The 14,204-nt window shown below is 40.2% G+C and overlaps 1 protein-coding gene across 5 annotated transcripts in view; it reads right to left on the bottom strand.

Annotated features, from left to right (window-relative positions):
- The window catches only part of FIP37 (FKBP12 interacting protein 37), a 206,356-nt gene that overhangs the window by 150,399 nt on the left and 41,753 nt on the right, over window positions 1-14,204 (bottom strand). For all 5 annotated transcript variants that reach the window (XM_087693729.1, XM_087693724.1, XM_087693740.1 and 2 more), the window contains exons 3-8: window positions 6,176-6,237; window positions 4,152-4,219; window positions 3,901-3,937; window positions 3,685-3,772; window positions 3,486-3,550; window positions 3,216-3,293 (exon numbers count right to left, since the gene is read on the bottom strand). In XM_087693729.1, coding sequence (XP_087549855.1) covers window positions 3,216-3,293; window positions 3,486-3,550; window positions 3,685-3,772; window positions 3,901-3,937; window positions 4,152-4,219; window positions 6,176-6,237 — 398 coding nt within the window. The remainder of the gene's footprint in view (window positions 1-3,215; window positions 3,294-3,485; window positions 3,551-3,684; window positions 3,773-3,900; window positions 3,938-4,151; window positions 4,220-6,175; window positions 6,238-14,204) is intronic.

Here is a 14,204-nt window from a genome sequence, read left to right as displayed (position 1 = left end):
CAGGTCAAACAAAAAAGAAATGAGAAAAACCTTCAAAAAGCATACTGCATGTACACCAGTCAAGAGGCAAATAAAGGCAAGGTGATCAAAAAAGCATTTCCCCCTTCCAAAAAAGTTTAAAATGCTCACAAAATCTTCTGAGTAAATCATCATCATCTCAGCAGCATTTTTCTAGAGAACACAAGATCTTGTACCACATGGCCATGTTTGAGGCGTTGTCAACCACACGAAATTAACCAGTAACCACACTTCTTATCATTATGAAAGAATTTCATGACTTCTAGATCACGAAGACCAAAATACCCATGGTTGGTTAAACTTTTGGACGAGCTGTAATCTCCAAATGCTGTGACCTTAAACCATATTACACAATGAGGAAGAACTGTGGTCTACAAAGGCTTTGAGCTTGAACTGTAATACAACTTGATCTGATATTTTGGCAACTACAGACAGGGAGAGCATGCCAGAAAAAGATTTGGATTATTTCAAAAGTATACAGAGCCAAGAATATACTAAAATACATCAAGTAAATAGACCTTTCTAGAAATTTTTGGCAACAAAAATCAAATTACAAACTGTCAAAATGCACGTCAACTCCTCCCATAGACCTCTCATACACTGCACAAGGGTACCACATTTCACAAATCCCCTCCCCTTGCTACATTGGTACACAAATGGTCATCCCTAGAGAAGAACATAAAAAGCATGCCACATTGCCCACATTATCAGCACCAAAGGTGGTTACAATATAGGGAACACAGAGACATGCAAATAGCATAGAAGAGCATGAGCATTTAGCATGACCCGCATAATTGGTCACCAGAAGCCAGAAATACATTTGAACCGAAAGATGATCTATCTTTCAATCCCTTACTCCATAGCACTATTTGATTGGCACTACTTCCTTTCTTCTACATGTACACTTCAATTTGGGTCTGTCTTTACACTTACATTGGGCATGAACATGTCGCATGTGTCCAGAGTGAGTACATTCATGGACATTTAAACTACTTTTGAAAAAGAATACAGTATCCCTTGGACTTTTGACTAAGCTTTAAACTTTCTAGACCTGCTTGTCTTCTCCAAAAGTGAACTATTTACTCCTCCAAGAGAGGCTGGGAAGTTCTATTTATTGATGATAACAGTTTTAAATTTTAGACTGGACGTGCTTTTTATGAAAGCTGAATGTGCATCTTTTTTTATACCCCCAAGTTCAATCATAATGCTCCTTGGTTTATTTACAAAATTTCATAAATAAATCTCTAAACTCAATTTTGAGATCCTAGAATTCCAGTTTCAGATTGATTTTAGAATATCTTCTACTGTGCAATATAGATTTTCTCTAACTTATTTCCTGCATCCTTAGCTTTTGTCCTTGAGCCTATGTGATGGTTTAAATGTCTCCTATATGAAGTTAAATTATTGCCTCCGTATCTTTTTTGTTCCAAGTTTGAGAACCATCAGTTTCTTCTTCTCCACTTACCAATTCCTACACATCCTTGTCTCATTAACACACACATAACTTTCATTTCCCAAGTTTAATTATTTTGTCTCCCATAATATTTTTTTCTCCCATAAACTTCCCACTGGCTAATCCTTGAGACATCACCAACAATTTGCATGAATGAAGGTCTTGCTATAAGCTTACGATTTTGACATGCATCCATCAACTGAAAGCCCCATTATGCAAAGGAGACCAATTACAGTGTTAAAAACCCATTACACTCAACTAAATCAGTAGCAACTTTGTTCTCTCACTATTTCCAGTTTTGTGCATGTGTGCATGCTCTCTCACTATTGCCATTTTTGAGTAAATGTGTGTTAACATCCAGCTGTTTCTTGAAGAAGAAGAAGACAAGTTTAGATTAAGAAAGTTTGTGCAAACTGTATTAATTCCATCAAACAGTCCAACAGTCTTGATTAAACCAATAGAGTTGCAAAATGTAGCGCGTTAAACCCAACTTTGTAGACGAACAAGTAGAATAGTTGGAGGAGAGATGCCTCTGTGTGTGGCTGTGTCTGTGTGTGCGCGCAAGAACACGTGCAGGCATGTGCATAGTCTTGAAGAACACCTTTGGAAAAACTCACCTTTTTGGGTGTCAACTTAGCAATACCACATCATGATAAAGAGCAAGCAAGATTTGACAGCAAGTGCCTTAAATGTAGCACCTTAAACCAACTTTGCAAACAAATATGTACAATAGTTTGAGGAGGATTATCTCGGGGGGGGAAAAAGAGTGAGGAGAGATGGTGTGTGCGCATGCATGTGCATGTGGACACATGCAGGCATGGGTATAGCCTTGAAACAAGAACACCTTTGGAAAAACTTGGCTTTTTGGGTGTCAACTTAGCAATACTACATCACGATAAAGAGCAAGTGAGAGTCAACAGCACGTGCATTTAAAGCATTGCCATAGCTGCCTTGAATGTGTTGCACAATAATACCACATTTGTTTGTGTTTTGCAAAATCTATCACCACATGCACACCATGAGCATGTCGTCATTCCAAGCCATCACCCTGGTCACAGACAGACATAGCCATCCATAGTAGAGTTGAAATAACTATGGCACACACAGAATAACAGTGCAGCAACGTGAACTTGAGGGCCAGTGGGATTGCTTTTGGGTAGGGATAGAACGGGGAGATATTTTGCATTTTGAAGCTGATGATCGGTTAGACAAGGGCTCAGAGATAGTGGCAGTGAAGGCCCTTGGATCACACGTGCTGCTCTGAGACAATCTCAAATTTTGAAAGAGCACGCTAAAATAAAAACTGACAGGAGCAACAGCACGAAAACAAAAACTCAAATAGGAAAATAGAATGAGCTATCACATTCAATCACTGAACACAGAAACATGCGTCACCGTTCAATGGCATGTGTAGACGAATGGACTGTAATAGAAGTAGAATATGTGCTAATCCAAGCTCAACCATTTTAGACTCATGTGGGCCCCCAAGGAAGCAGTAAACCATAAATTGTAGTTCACATGTGAGAAGTTGGACAATCCAATTTAAGGCTTCCATAATTTCATCAGGTATTAAAATTGTGAAAGAATCATTCCTGGTACACATACTCTGAAGCCATTGACCTCCAATGAGGTTTCCTTTAGGAAATTCATAAATGTGCAGCAAATCCATTAACTAGTTTGTCAGCAGTAATTATACTACAAATGACAACATATTTATTCACAGAGAAAGAACAAACAGATTCACCTTCAGCTCAACAATCTGTTGTTCCTTGTTTGCCAGCTTCACAAGCATTGCACCTTCCCTCCTCTTCGCATTGAAAATCTGAATTTTCACATTCCAGGAAAATAAATGTTGAGTATATCATGCCTCACACACTAAATTTTCTTCTAACAAGGATATTGCTGAACACAAATCACAGGAATTCCGCCCTCGCTCCTTTCCCATTGAAAATCTAGAATGAAAATTCCAGGAACTCTCCAAGTTACAAAGTTCTAGTATGTGATGACACTCTACCTGATCTTTTAATTGCCCCTCAGAAGCTTGTGACTTCTGTAAGACTTGCAATACTACCTCTGGATCTGCATATGCATCATGAAATTTGTATGAAAAGATTGCACATGACAGCAATCCTAATTAGAAGGCCTAGTATATGAAACTGCAATCATTCTGCAAAATGTCACCAAAACAAAAACCAGCAACAGTAGACTGTCACCAGGAACAGTGCCGGAAGGCAGGATTGACTCATTGCGGAATGCCTTGCGCCATCTTTCGAGCTCCAAATTAGCCATTTCAACTTGAGACTATCACATCATAAGGATAAAGTCAAGTAGCACATGCAATGCTCACAGATCTAAAATCAATCAAACCATTGATGCTGTACTATTCAAGAATGCTGAAAAGAGAAAATAGAGCTGGTACCTATGCTAACCTGCAAAGAAGCTATTTTGTTGTCCCGTTCTTCCAGACTGCTCAAACGATGTGCACACACATGAATCCATAAATTAAGTTTTGCAGGATCATGTTTCCCCACCAAAAACAAAAAGTTTGATTGCTCACATTATGGAAGTCACAATGCAACAATATAACACAAAATAAAAGGAACAGTTGGAAGAAATGTAGACACTGAAGAAACCTCCATGACACCAAAACCAAGTTGCAGAGCTATTTATCACTGCATACCTTGCCCTGAGATTTATAATTGTGGTAGTAGCATGGTCTGCACCTCCTGTAAGTGCTGCACCATACATCTAAGGATTCCACGACAAAAACATAGTTAGTGAGAACAGTATGCAGATAAACAAACTGTGTGTTTATCTCTGAAACTATCTTAGAACGTGTGCCATTCCTATAAATTAACCTATTTAGCACTAACATAAATAAACCCAACATGCCACAAATATTGCCTATTTAAAGGTCTTGTACTTTTTGTATTCAAATCTAGGCCTTCTATCTTATTGCATGCATGTCCCTTTCTCTTCCACTATGCAGCGACATCATTTTGACTCTACAATTGACTTTTAAGCACTAGGCTCCTTATATATCTAAAGATTCCATAATAAAAACATAGCTAGTGAGAACAGTATGCAGATGAAGAAACAAACTATGTGTTTATCTCTGAAACTAGGTTAGAACATGTGCCATCCATATAAATTGACCTATTTAGCACTGACATATATAAACCCGACAGGCCACAATCATTGCCTCTATTTAAAGGTCTTGTACTTTTTGTATTCCAATCTAGGCCTTCTATCTTATTGTGTGTATGTCTCTTTCTCTTGTGCTGTGCAGTTCACTTTTGACATCATTTTGAGTCTACAAGGGACTTTTAAGCACTAGGCTCCTATGACTTAACTATGAAGCCCAATACTAACTTCATCCAAAAAAACATTAACATGCATTGTGACCAAGCACATACCAAAAGGATGAGCATACTTATAACCCATTGATCCCATTTTGCAAAACCACATTGGCATGTGAAGCAACAAACATCACCATGCATCATGACCAAGCACATACCAGAAGAATGAGCAAACTTATTATTTATAACCCACTAATCCCATTTTGCAAAATCCCCGCTGCCATTGTTCCAATGCGATGTTCTTCATATCCAACAATTAAATCTTTCATACGATGACTGCAAACTCATATGCCTGCTCACAAGTTCTTTCGGTCTTTTGTAAATGGCAAGACAAACACTTGAGAAGAAAAAATTCCAGATAAATCTTTCAATGTAGATTTCTGAGCTATTTCAAAGATGTCAGGCATTTGTAATTGTTCTAATACAGCTTCTTCATATTTCTCAAAGAATCTATGCATGCATATGGGTAATAGATTCCCATGCTGCATATTACAAATGTGTGATTGTCATCAAATGTCCATAACTCCACATGCACCCCCAGTTATATTCCCGGAAAAGTCCTTTGGTTATTCCTAGTGTCCTTAAATCAGTTTTGGCTTCTTTTCTTTGGAACCTTTGGTCCCCTAACTCAAATACTTGGGATTTAAAGATCATCAAAGTCCTCTTTTAGTTGTAATCCATTTTTAAGAGCCTCAGTGTTTATCCTTTGTAATTTGTAAGGCTACAGAGAGCCTTTCTATTTTTAAGAGCCTCAGTGTTTATCCTTTGCAATTTGTAAGGCTACAGAGAGCCTTTCTATCATGCAGGTCTAGAGAAGGAAGTCCTCTATGCATGTGTGGTTCCTTAACATCTCCACAGTATTGATCTAATTACTTAATCCTAGCTCTTGGATGATTAAAGGGAAAAGACTAGCATTTTCAACAGCTAAATAGGAAAGCTTATAGGCCACATCTGGGCTCTTTCGCTAGCCTAGATCGGATTAACTATACCCTCTTTTCCTTAGGCGGAAACTTGGTAGAGTTAACTCATGCCCTCTACTGCAGCAGTTTTAATCTGAAGAATGGAAGGTAAGGACAAAACTTTTGTTCAAAATTGTTCTTTGAAATTAAAAGATGTAAGCATTTGATATGAAGAAGATTCTTCTTGAAAAACCATCACTGGCAAAAAACCATCACTGGCAAAGAGTCGAATAGAAGCTGATTACATTAACAGCCAATGTGTGATTCAATTCAGCAATTCACCTTGCAATATCAGATGATAAGCTACTTACATAAAATAAACAAAAGTCCAGAGATTGTAGTGCAATGGATTATTGAGATCACATATAAGATTTATCCAATGGTACCTTTTTGGCAGGGAATAGTTCCTCATCATCATCCTCCAGGTCACCAAAACTCCTTTTAACAACTGAAATCAAAATCAAATCTGTTAGGACTGAGAACAAAGATCCCAGATCTAAGGATAAGTAAACGAGATGTGACTGTGCACTATAATGCAGCAATAACTAAGTTCTTTGTCACGCACAAATTCAAACCTTGCCAATGAGAAACGTTACAATCAAGCACTATAACAGGGCAACCGTTCACATAAAGGTACAAAGATAAGATTTCCTTGATGCAAAAGCTACAAAACACATTAAAAGTAATCCCAATGTTCCACAAACAAGCAGAAATACTATAGGATCCAATCTCTTACAAGTGGGATCGTTGAATGCTTTATTTTTCCAACTCCATATTTCTGCCCATTTCAACTCTCAGCATATTTCACATCCTGTTTATTTTGCTTGAGTATCACCATTCACCATGTTCACTTCAGTTTCTATTGTGGTATAAAGGCAAAGATCCTCAACATTGAGACTTTGCCAAGTCCATGGAAAATTGTTGTTCATGGAAGCACTGCAGTCCAAATGTGAGGATCTCAGATCTGACACTGTAAGTGGGAACCTAGGGCCAAGGTGTGCAAAATCACTTCCTTTTAGGGATGTTATGCTAAGCAGATTTCCTGCTTTGAGGAATGGAGTACAATAGGGGGTTGAGCCCAGAGTGCCCACCATGCGAAACCGGGATTCCTTACATGCAACAGATCCATGTGCAACATTGGGAATAGGAATGAGATTGAAGGGTTGGCTAATAAAGTTAAGTAGGGCCAACTCAACGATAGCATGGAGAAGTATGCGCAACATCTACGTTTGGGCTGCATGAGATTCAGGGAAATCATGCAATGTGAGTGGGATTCCCAACATTGGAGCACCATGAGTCAAAGTAATACTCACTTGAAGGTAGATGGTGTTAACCTACCATTTTGTCAGTCTGTCATCTCCTAGCTGTGAGCTCCATCAAAGTTTGATGAAGACATTGGAGCTCTGACTGGTTATGCCCATTTGGTTTGTGTGCTTTTTCTTCTTTCAGTGAGTGTAAAGTGTATTCACATTGTGCAGTGGACAGTTTTCCAGCTTTAGCAATAGCCAGGCAGCCTGGATATTTGTCAGAGGTCACCCTCTTCTGATAATTGCATCAGCATTTTAGGCCCTTGGGCAGCCTGGTCGGTCAGTATTTAGCTGGCAGACTGCACCATTTGTCTCCCCAGCTTCAGGTGATGGGTTTCTGCTATTCATAGCACCCAGTTTGGGGCAGACCATTCATCTCTTTTTCTGCAGGTTGTGCACACTCTGACTTCAGCCTCCTCCATCTCCGGTGCTGCCATGATCATCAGCCTAATGTGGTGCCCTCACTAACACTTTGGGTTGCGTGCAGGGACTGATCAGTCCACCATTGTAGTCAGCATTCATTTCAGATTCGGTGCAGATTATCAGTTCATTCTCTTTTGTTGCCTCTCTCTTCTCTTTCCTCTCCATGTTCGTGTTTCTCTTCCATTGCAAACTCACAAGGTATCATTGCCTAAGTGAGGACACAAAGGTGTCCACAAGAGGAGACCACATCTAGGTTGTTGTCTAGAGCAGATTTGTTGCAAAGTACGTGAACTTGCTGCTGGTTCGTGCCTTCTACCAAGTGTGCGAAACATCTATAATCTTCCTTTGAAAGGTGTAGCTGATTTTCCCTCCATTCGGGCATCCCAATACCAAAAGACAAATTTTCTAGTGTAGGAAGCTCTATGGGATACAACTCAATTCTCGAGCTAGGTCCTTTCTTCTTATGAGTCTACAAGATGCTCTCCTTGTTCATGTATGCAGGTTGCAAATGGTAGCAGAGGTGTAGACAAAGCTCTCTTCTCTCTATCATCAAGAGACCTTTTCCCGCCGTATTACTCTTGAGAAGAAACTCAAAATGCTTTCCGTGATGACTTTCCTTCTACGAAGGATCACATCAACAAGATGGAGGATATGGGGGACAAGTTTGCATCCCTAGAACAAACGATATCTTCAAAGGATATGCAATGGTTCTTCTAGCCAATTGCCATCTCCTAAGTACGATGTCTTCTACACTAGTTTGTGTAAAGAAAATACTCTAGCACAGAAGCATAAACAGAAACCGTACCACAAAGCATAGACTGATAAAAGAACACAATTAGGATTAGGGTTAGGGTAACTCAAAGACAATGAACACAATTAATAAATGAAATGATATGACTACTAATAACACGAATTTCATGCAGCAAACACACTATGCAGTGAATGAATATTGAACCTCGAACTCCTGTATCTCAAGGATCAGGGCAGATGATCAGCAATCAGTCGCCAGGCAAAAACAGCAGCCATCAGCATGTGGAGGGCTGAAAATAGGCGCCAAACTGTAGGGAACAGTGATGAACAACAAGGGCTGAGATGTCCTCCGCAAACGGGGTGTGGACAACAAGCTGATAACACCTGAAACCAGCAAAAATGAGATTGGGTGAAGAGTGGAGGGCTGGCTACCAATTTATAGAAAATTAGGGATCTAGATCCTCTCCCACTTAACTCTCTCGATCCACTCCCCATTTTAGGGTTTTGGCTAAAATAAGCATGTATTGGGATTGTTTAAGTGGCTAAGAGAAATTCTTAGCACAACAATTTGCTTACCTCTAGGATACATGAGGCTCTTCTTTGGGAGGAGTTAGCTCGACTCGTCTTGGCGCATGACAAGTGACTCAAAAGAGAGAGGAGCCAATGGATCTAGCTCTACCAAGGCCTTTACTGAAAGTCTAGGAAGGGCAAACAAGAAGGGGAACAAGAAGCCAAACAACAGCAAGAAGCAAGATGACACAAAGGATGAGATAAAGAGTGAAAAGAAGTACAAGCCTAAGTGCCCGCATTGTGGCAAAGGCACTCATCCGGAGCATAAATCTTGGCAAAAGCACCCCCATTTGAACCCAAAGGAAGGTTCGAAATTCAAAGGATTCAAAGACTACCCCTTGTCAAGAAAAGAGATGAAATGGTATGCATTCATACCATATCAAAGAGACTGTCACGAGGACATGAAAATTTGATGTTTTGCTTATGTTTAATTGACATTTGATTAAAGGATTAATCAAATGTGCAATTAAAAGATGCACACGTGAGGTGCAAGCTACTTTTTTTTTTACAGTTGAAAGCCCAAGGACCCTATGAAAAAGATGGGTGTCAAAGGTAAAAGTTGTAATAAGTTACACTTGTTAGGTTCTTAGGTGAACTATGGTGTCAGTCTGACCCTAGGACCATTATTGGCCATTAAATGTCAGTGGTGACACTAGGACCTAGGCATTAATTAAGGGATTTATGCATGTTCAAGGGTCAATTAATGCATGGGACCACTTTGGGTTGCAAATGGCCTAGCCAATTAATTTTTAGATGGGCAAGGTCAATTTTTTGGGCATGGATTAAGGGTTGAATTAATTTTCACAATTAATTAATTAATTAAATGGCTGGAAATTGCTGAAAATGGATTAAGAAAGCTGCCACTTGGCAAAACTTTCCCATGCAAGTGGGGGAAAGGCTAAATAGGACTGAAGGGAGAGGAAAATCTCGTTTTTTCATTTTGGAGTTGTTGGAAAGAGGTGTTGGACTGTTTCTGCCAGCTTTTGGGGCCATTTCCCAGCCATTGGAAACCATTTTGGTGATGGAGATTGCATATTCTTGACCTTGGAAAGTTGGCAATTTCTGGTGATGCACTTTTTCCTGAAGATCACAGTCTCTGATGCTCCTATTGTTGTTGGTGCATCCGTTTGGGGCTGGTACAGCAGGGCAGCAGCAAATTTTGATCAGTTCTTCGCGACAAATCTCAGAATTTTCTCTCTCTACAGCATTCTCTCATCTCCTTCAGCCTATGCTCAGCCATTCTCAGCAATTCTCAGCCATTCGAAGGAGATCTCAGCCATTTTTGGTGGGCCGATCTGTAATTTCTGCAGTAAAACCTAATTTACAGCAGAAATTAGGGTTTAGCAGCCACCTTGGGATCCGTGCCAGAGATTGAAGGCTCAAGGGACTGAAATCAGTAGCTGATAATTGAAAATTATCAAGGGATTTCAGGAGCCAGCCCATCCCAAATTAATTTGGGGCAGCATTTGGCCAGCCAAGGGTCAAATTGGAGAAGAAGTTCTAGGTGAATCAAGGGGCAAATGACCCAAAAGGCTTGGTGGTCATTTATGACAACAAGAGCAATTGGTTAGCAGGAGGAGATTGAAGAATCTCGAGTTGTACTCCTTCCAATTGAATAAAAGCTAAAGAAATACCGCAAGGGACGCCAATTTTGGGGCCAACACGGTGTCTACTGTCCAAGAATGTTATGGTAAAGTGTGTATTTCATTTTATGTGCATTTATTTATTGTTGTAATTAAGTCATAAATCAGGTTATCACCACCCATTCCAAGAAGGAAGACCGGTTACAGAGACAATAGGGTCTATGTGGAGGAACATAGAGTGTACAGCAAACATTGAGAGAAGAAGACTTATAAGGTCAAATAAAGATGATGATGATGAATGACGAACTCATAATCATGCTGAATAAATAAAGTTGATACAATGGAGTAAAAGCTCAAAGATAACTGCATTGTCCCAGCTTATCAGGCAATGGTATCTATAGGGAGTTTGCAAAGTGAAGGGAGTGAAACCCAGTCTTCCGAGCAGGAGAGTATAGGAGTAAATGCTGAATGGTGAAGGACAGTTGTAGAGGGAGTAGAAGATAGTGTTCAGATGCCATTGGAGAGGAGAAGATGATGACCAGCAACCTGAATCAAGACCCCAATCACTACCAAACAGCAAGGCGGCCTGCTAGGATGAAGATGCTAATGTGTCGAACCTACTGGCAGCAAAATGCAAATGCTGATGATGAAATTGACAACTCTAGGAGCAGGGTGGCCTATCCAGACAGCAAACATACATGTAGACTGCTGCAAAAGGTGAAAATGCAAATCCTTATGATGAAGAAGATGTCAGTTGCAACAATCCCAATGTCACCAACAATGGGATGATGGTCACCAGCCAACCAAGGAAAAGTGGACAGCTAGGCGACCTGATCTGCCCCAAAACACAGCCTGATGCAAAGCAATAGGGAAGAAAATCCAGGAACTATAATGTCCTCCTTGTTAGGAGTGTGAACAGCAACGGCAGAGAGGCTAAGGAGAGAAGAGAGGAATGATGGCTGATGAGAGAATGAATGTGGATGAATGAATGAGAGTGTATCCATGAAGGCAGTCAGTGCCCCATTTATTATTGTCCACGAGAGAGAGAGAGAGAGAGAGAGAGAAGAAGAAGATCACCCTATAATCCCAATATTCCACCTCTAAGGTGAACTGTAGTGAAGAACAACAGACATGGGGGGGGGGGGGGGGGGGGGGGGGGAGAGTAGTTTATTATTGTCCACGAGAGAGAGAGAGAGAAGAAGAAGATCACCCTATAATCCCAATATTCCACCTCTAAGGTGAACTGTAGTGAAGAACAACAGACATGATGAACTGATAGAACCCGAAACTCAACCTTGAGAGAGAAGCCACAAGCTCTACGACTCTATACTAGAGGAATACAAAGGCCTAACCACCAAGTCGCTAAAGAGTGGTACATCTTTTTGTACCCACACATCATGCATCATACTACTATTGCTGCTCACTCTCTCTCTCACTCTCTACCATTGCCATTGCCTAACATTGAACCTCCACTGCACATCAACCACCACCACAAACCTGTATCAAAGCAAAAGGTTGCATTGCTGAAGGTTTCAAGTCGTCAATCTTTGTCAAGCGTGCTGCCGCTCACAGACCCTCAACAAGGCACAGAGTGACAGGCATCCAAGCAGCAGAAGTATCAGCAAGTCACAAACCAACCTGGGCAAGTTGCTCAGGGTCAGTGTGGAGCAGGCCGTCGACACAGGTGCAGCACGGAAGATCCATAAGGGCACAAGATTCGGTGGGGACGACAGGCAGCCATCGCCCGTCAAGCCCCTTCTTTTTTGTAAGGAAATCTTTTTTTTTTTTTGTCAAAGGTTCATCCTTTGTTTGAAATTTGCGGGCCTTCACGCACACAAGCACAATTCAACAAATGCAAGAGATTGGGCATGATTTTCAACCCTAGAATTTGGGAATTTCGGTGTACACTGGAGATTTTACTCATCAGAGAAAAATTTTTTGCATTCTTGAACACTCTTGGGTCTCAAAAATCGGGCCCTTTCGCGCATGTGCAGAAATTGTAGTGGGACAAGTGCAATTCTTGAAATTTTGACACATTGGACCCCGTGTAATTTGGGGCTTTTGCAAAATTTGCAAAAATTGGGTCAAATCTAGTCTTGATATGTACTTGCAATGCAGTTTCTATGCAAATTGAGCACATTGGACCTTGGACAAATTTGGGGCTTTTGCAAAATTTGTGAAATTTTGGCAAAATTGGCTTGTGTAATCCATTCAGGAGTTATGTTTGATGTCATTTGAGCAGTTTGAGCACAGAAATTTTGGGGCTTTTGACCATAAGAGTCAAATTGGTGCCCATGGATGCATTTGAAGCAAAAATTGCAGCTAAATTTGGGGCTTTCTCATGTAACTGATGTATTAGCACGTTATACGGTTGCAATTGCTTGTGGTATGCTGTAGCACACATTTTGTACCTCTGAAAATTAATTTATAGATCTGAAATTTCTGCAATTACTTGAATTTTCATTGTTGATTGGTACTTACTTTGTAGCTTGGTTGTTTGTGTGACATTTAGGCTCACATTTGTTGACCTTTGAGTCACCTTTAAGCTGTAAATCATGCCTGGCAGCAATGATAGCAGCAATCTATTGTGCATTAAGAAGCTTGAAGGTGCACACAACTTTGCTATATGGCAAAAGCAATGCTATAATGTCTTGGAGCAGAAGAAACAGGTGAAGCCCATCAAAACAAAAGGAGTAAAACCAACAACCATGGATTAAGAGGAATCGGATGATTTAGATGAGCTTGCATGCGCTACCATAGAGCTTTCAATGTCAGACACTCTGCTTTTCAACATTGAGAAACTAATACTCTCTATCCATTACATGTATCTAGTGTGTGTGATCATGTTGTCACCATAACTGAGTAGCCAAGTGTGTCTTTGTGGCATAGCGGGTTGGGGCACATGAGTCAAACTGGAATGAAAGTGCTTTCTCGTTTGGGTTATTTGCGGTGTTCGAGATATGCTGATTTTGACCATTGTGATCATTATATTTTTGGCAACCATGCTCAAATATCACATAAAAATTCTATTTCATTAAAATCTTCACCCATACAGTTGGTACATTCAAATTTATGTGAGATGACAAGGTTGTCTCTAGGCGAAAAGAAATATTTTATCACCTTCGCTGATGATGCCACATGCAAAGTATGGGCTTCTCCAAACCGTCGTAAAGATGAGGCTTTGGATAAGTTTAAAAAATTCTTGGCACTTGCTGAAAATATAGCCAACAAGACATTAAAGTGTCTTCGCTCTGATAGTGGTGGAGAATATGTGTCTAAAGCCTTTCAAGCCTTTTGTGACAACAAAGGGATAAAAAGGAAGCTCACTACCCCTTATAATCCGCCCCAAAATGGTATTGTAGAGCGTATAAATAGGACTATTCAAGAGAAGGTCTGTATCATACTGTCTCATGTTGCATTACCTCATGGTTTTTGGGCAAAGGCTGTTATGACAGCTATACACTTGATAAATCGATCACCAAACAGGTCTTTGGGGGGAGAGTTTCTCAAAAACTGTGGTTGGGCAAGCCACCTTTGTATACACACTTGAGAGTGTTTGGTTGTGAGGCATTTGTGCACATACGCAAGAAACAATGCAGCAAATTGGAGCCAAATTCCTGTAAATGCATTTTCCTGTGATATAGTAACAAGGGAGAAATGGAGTATAACTTATAAGTTATGGGATCCCAAATTGTTATCAGCAAGATTAAAGCATCTCAAAATTTCACATCCCCATGACAGTTTTGTCCAAAGAGCAAGCTTGGATTATTTCAAGACATTTG

The sequence above is a fragment of the Lygodium microphyllum genome, chromosome 2 (genome assembly GCF_053477565.2).
Source record: "Lygodium microphyllum isolate KBCC chromosome 2, Lygodium_microphyllum_v1.1.10, whole genome shotgun sequence".
Classification (NCBI taxonomy): Eukaryota; Viridiplantae; Streptophyta; class Polypodiopsida; order Schizaeales; family Lygodiaceae; genus Lygodium; species Lygodium microphyllum.
Note: the sequence above shows the minus strand (reverse complement) of the source record. Positions and strands in the feature narration are given on the sequence as shown.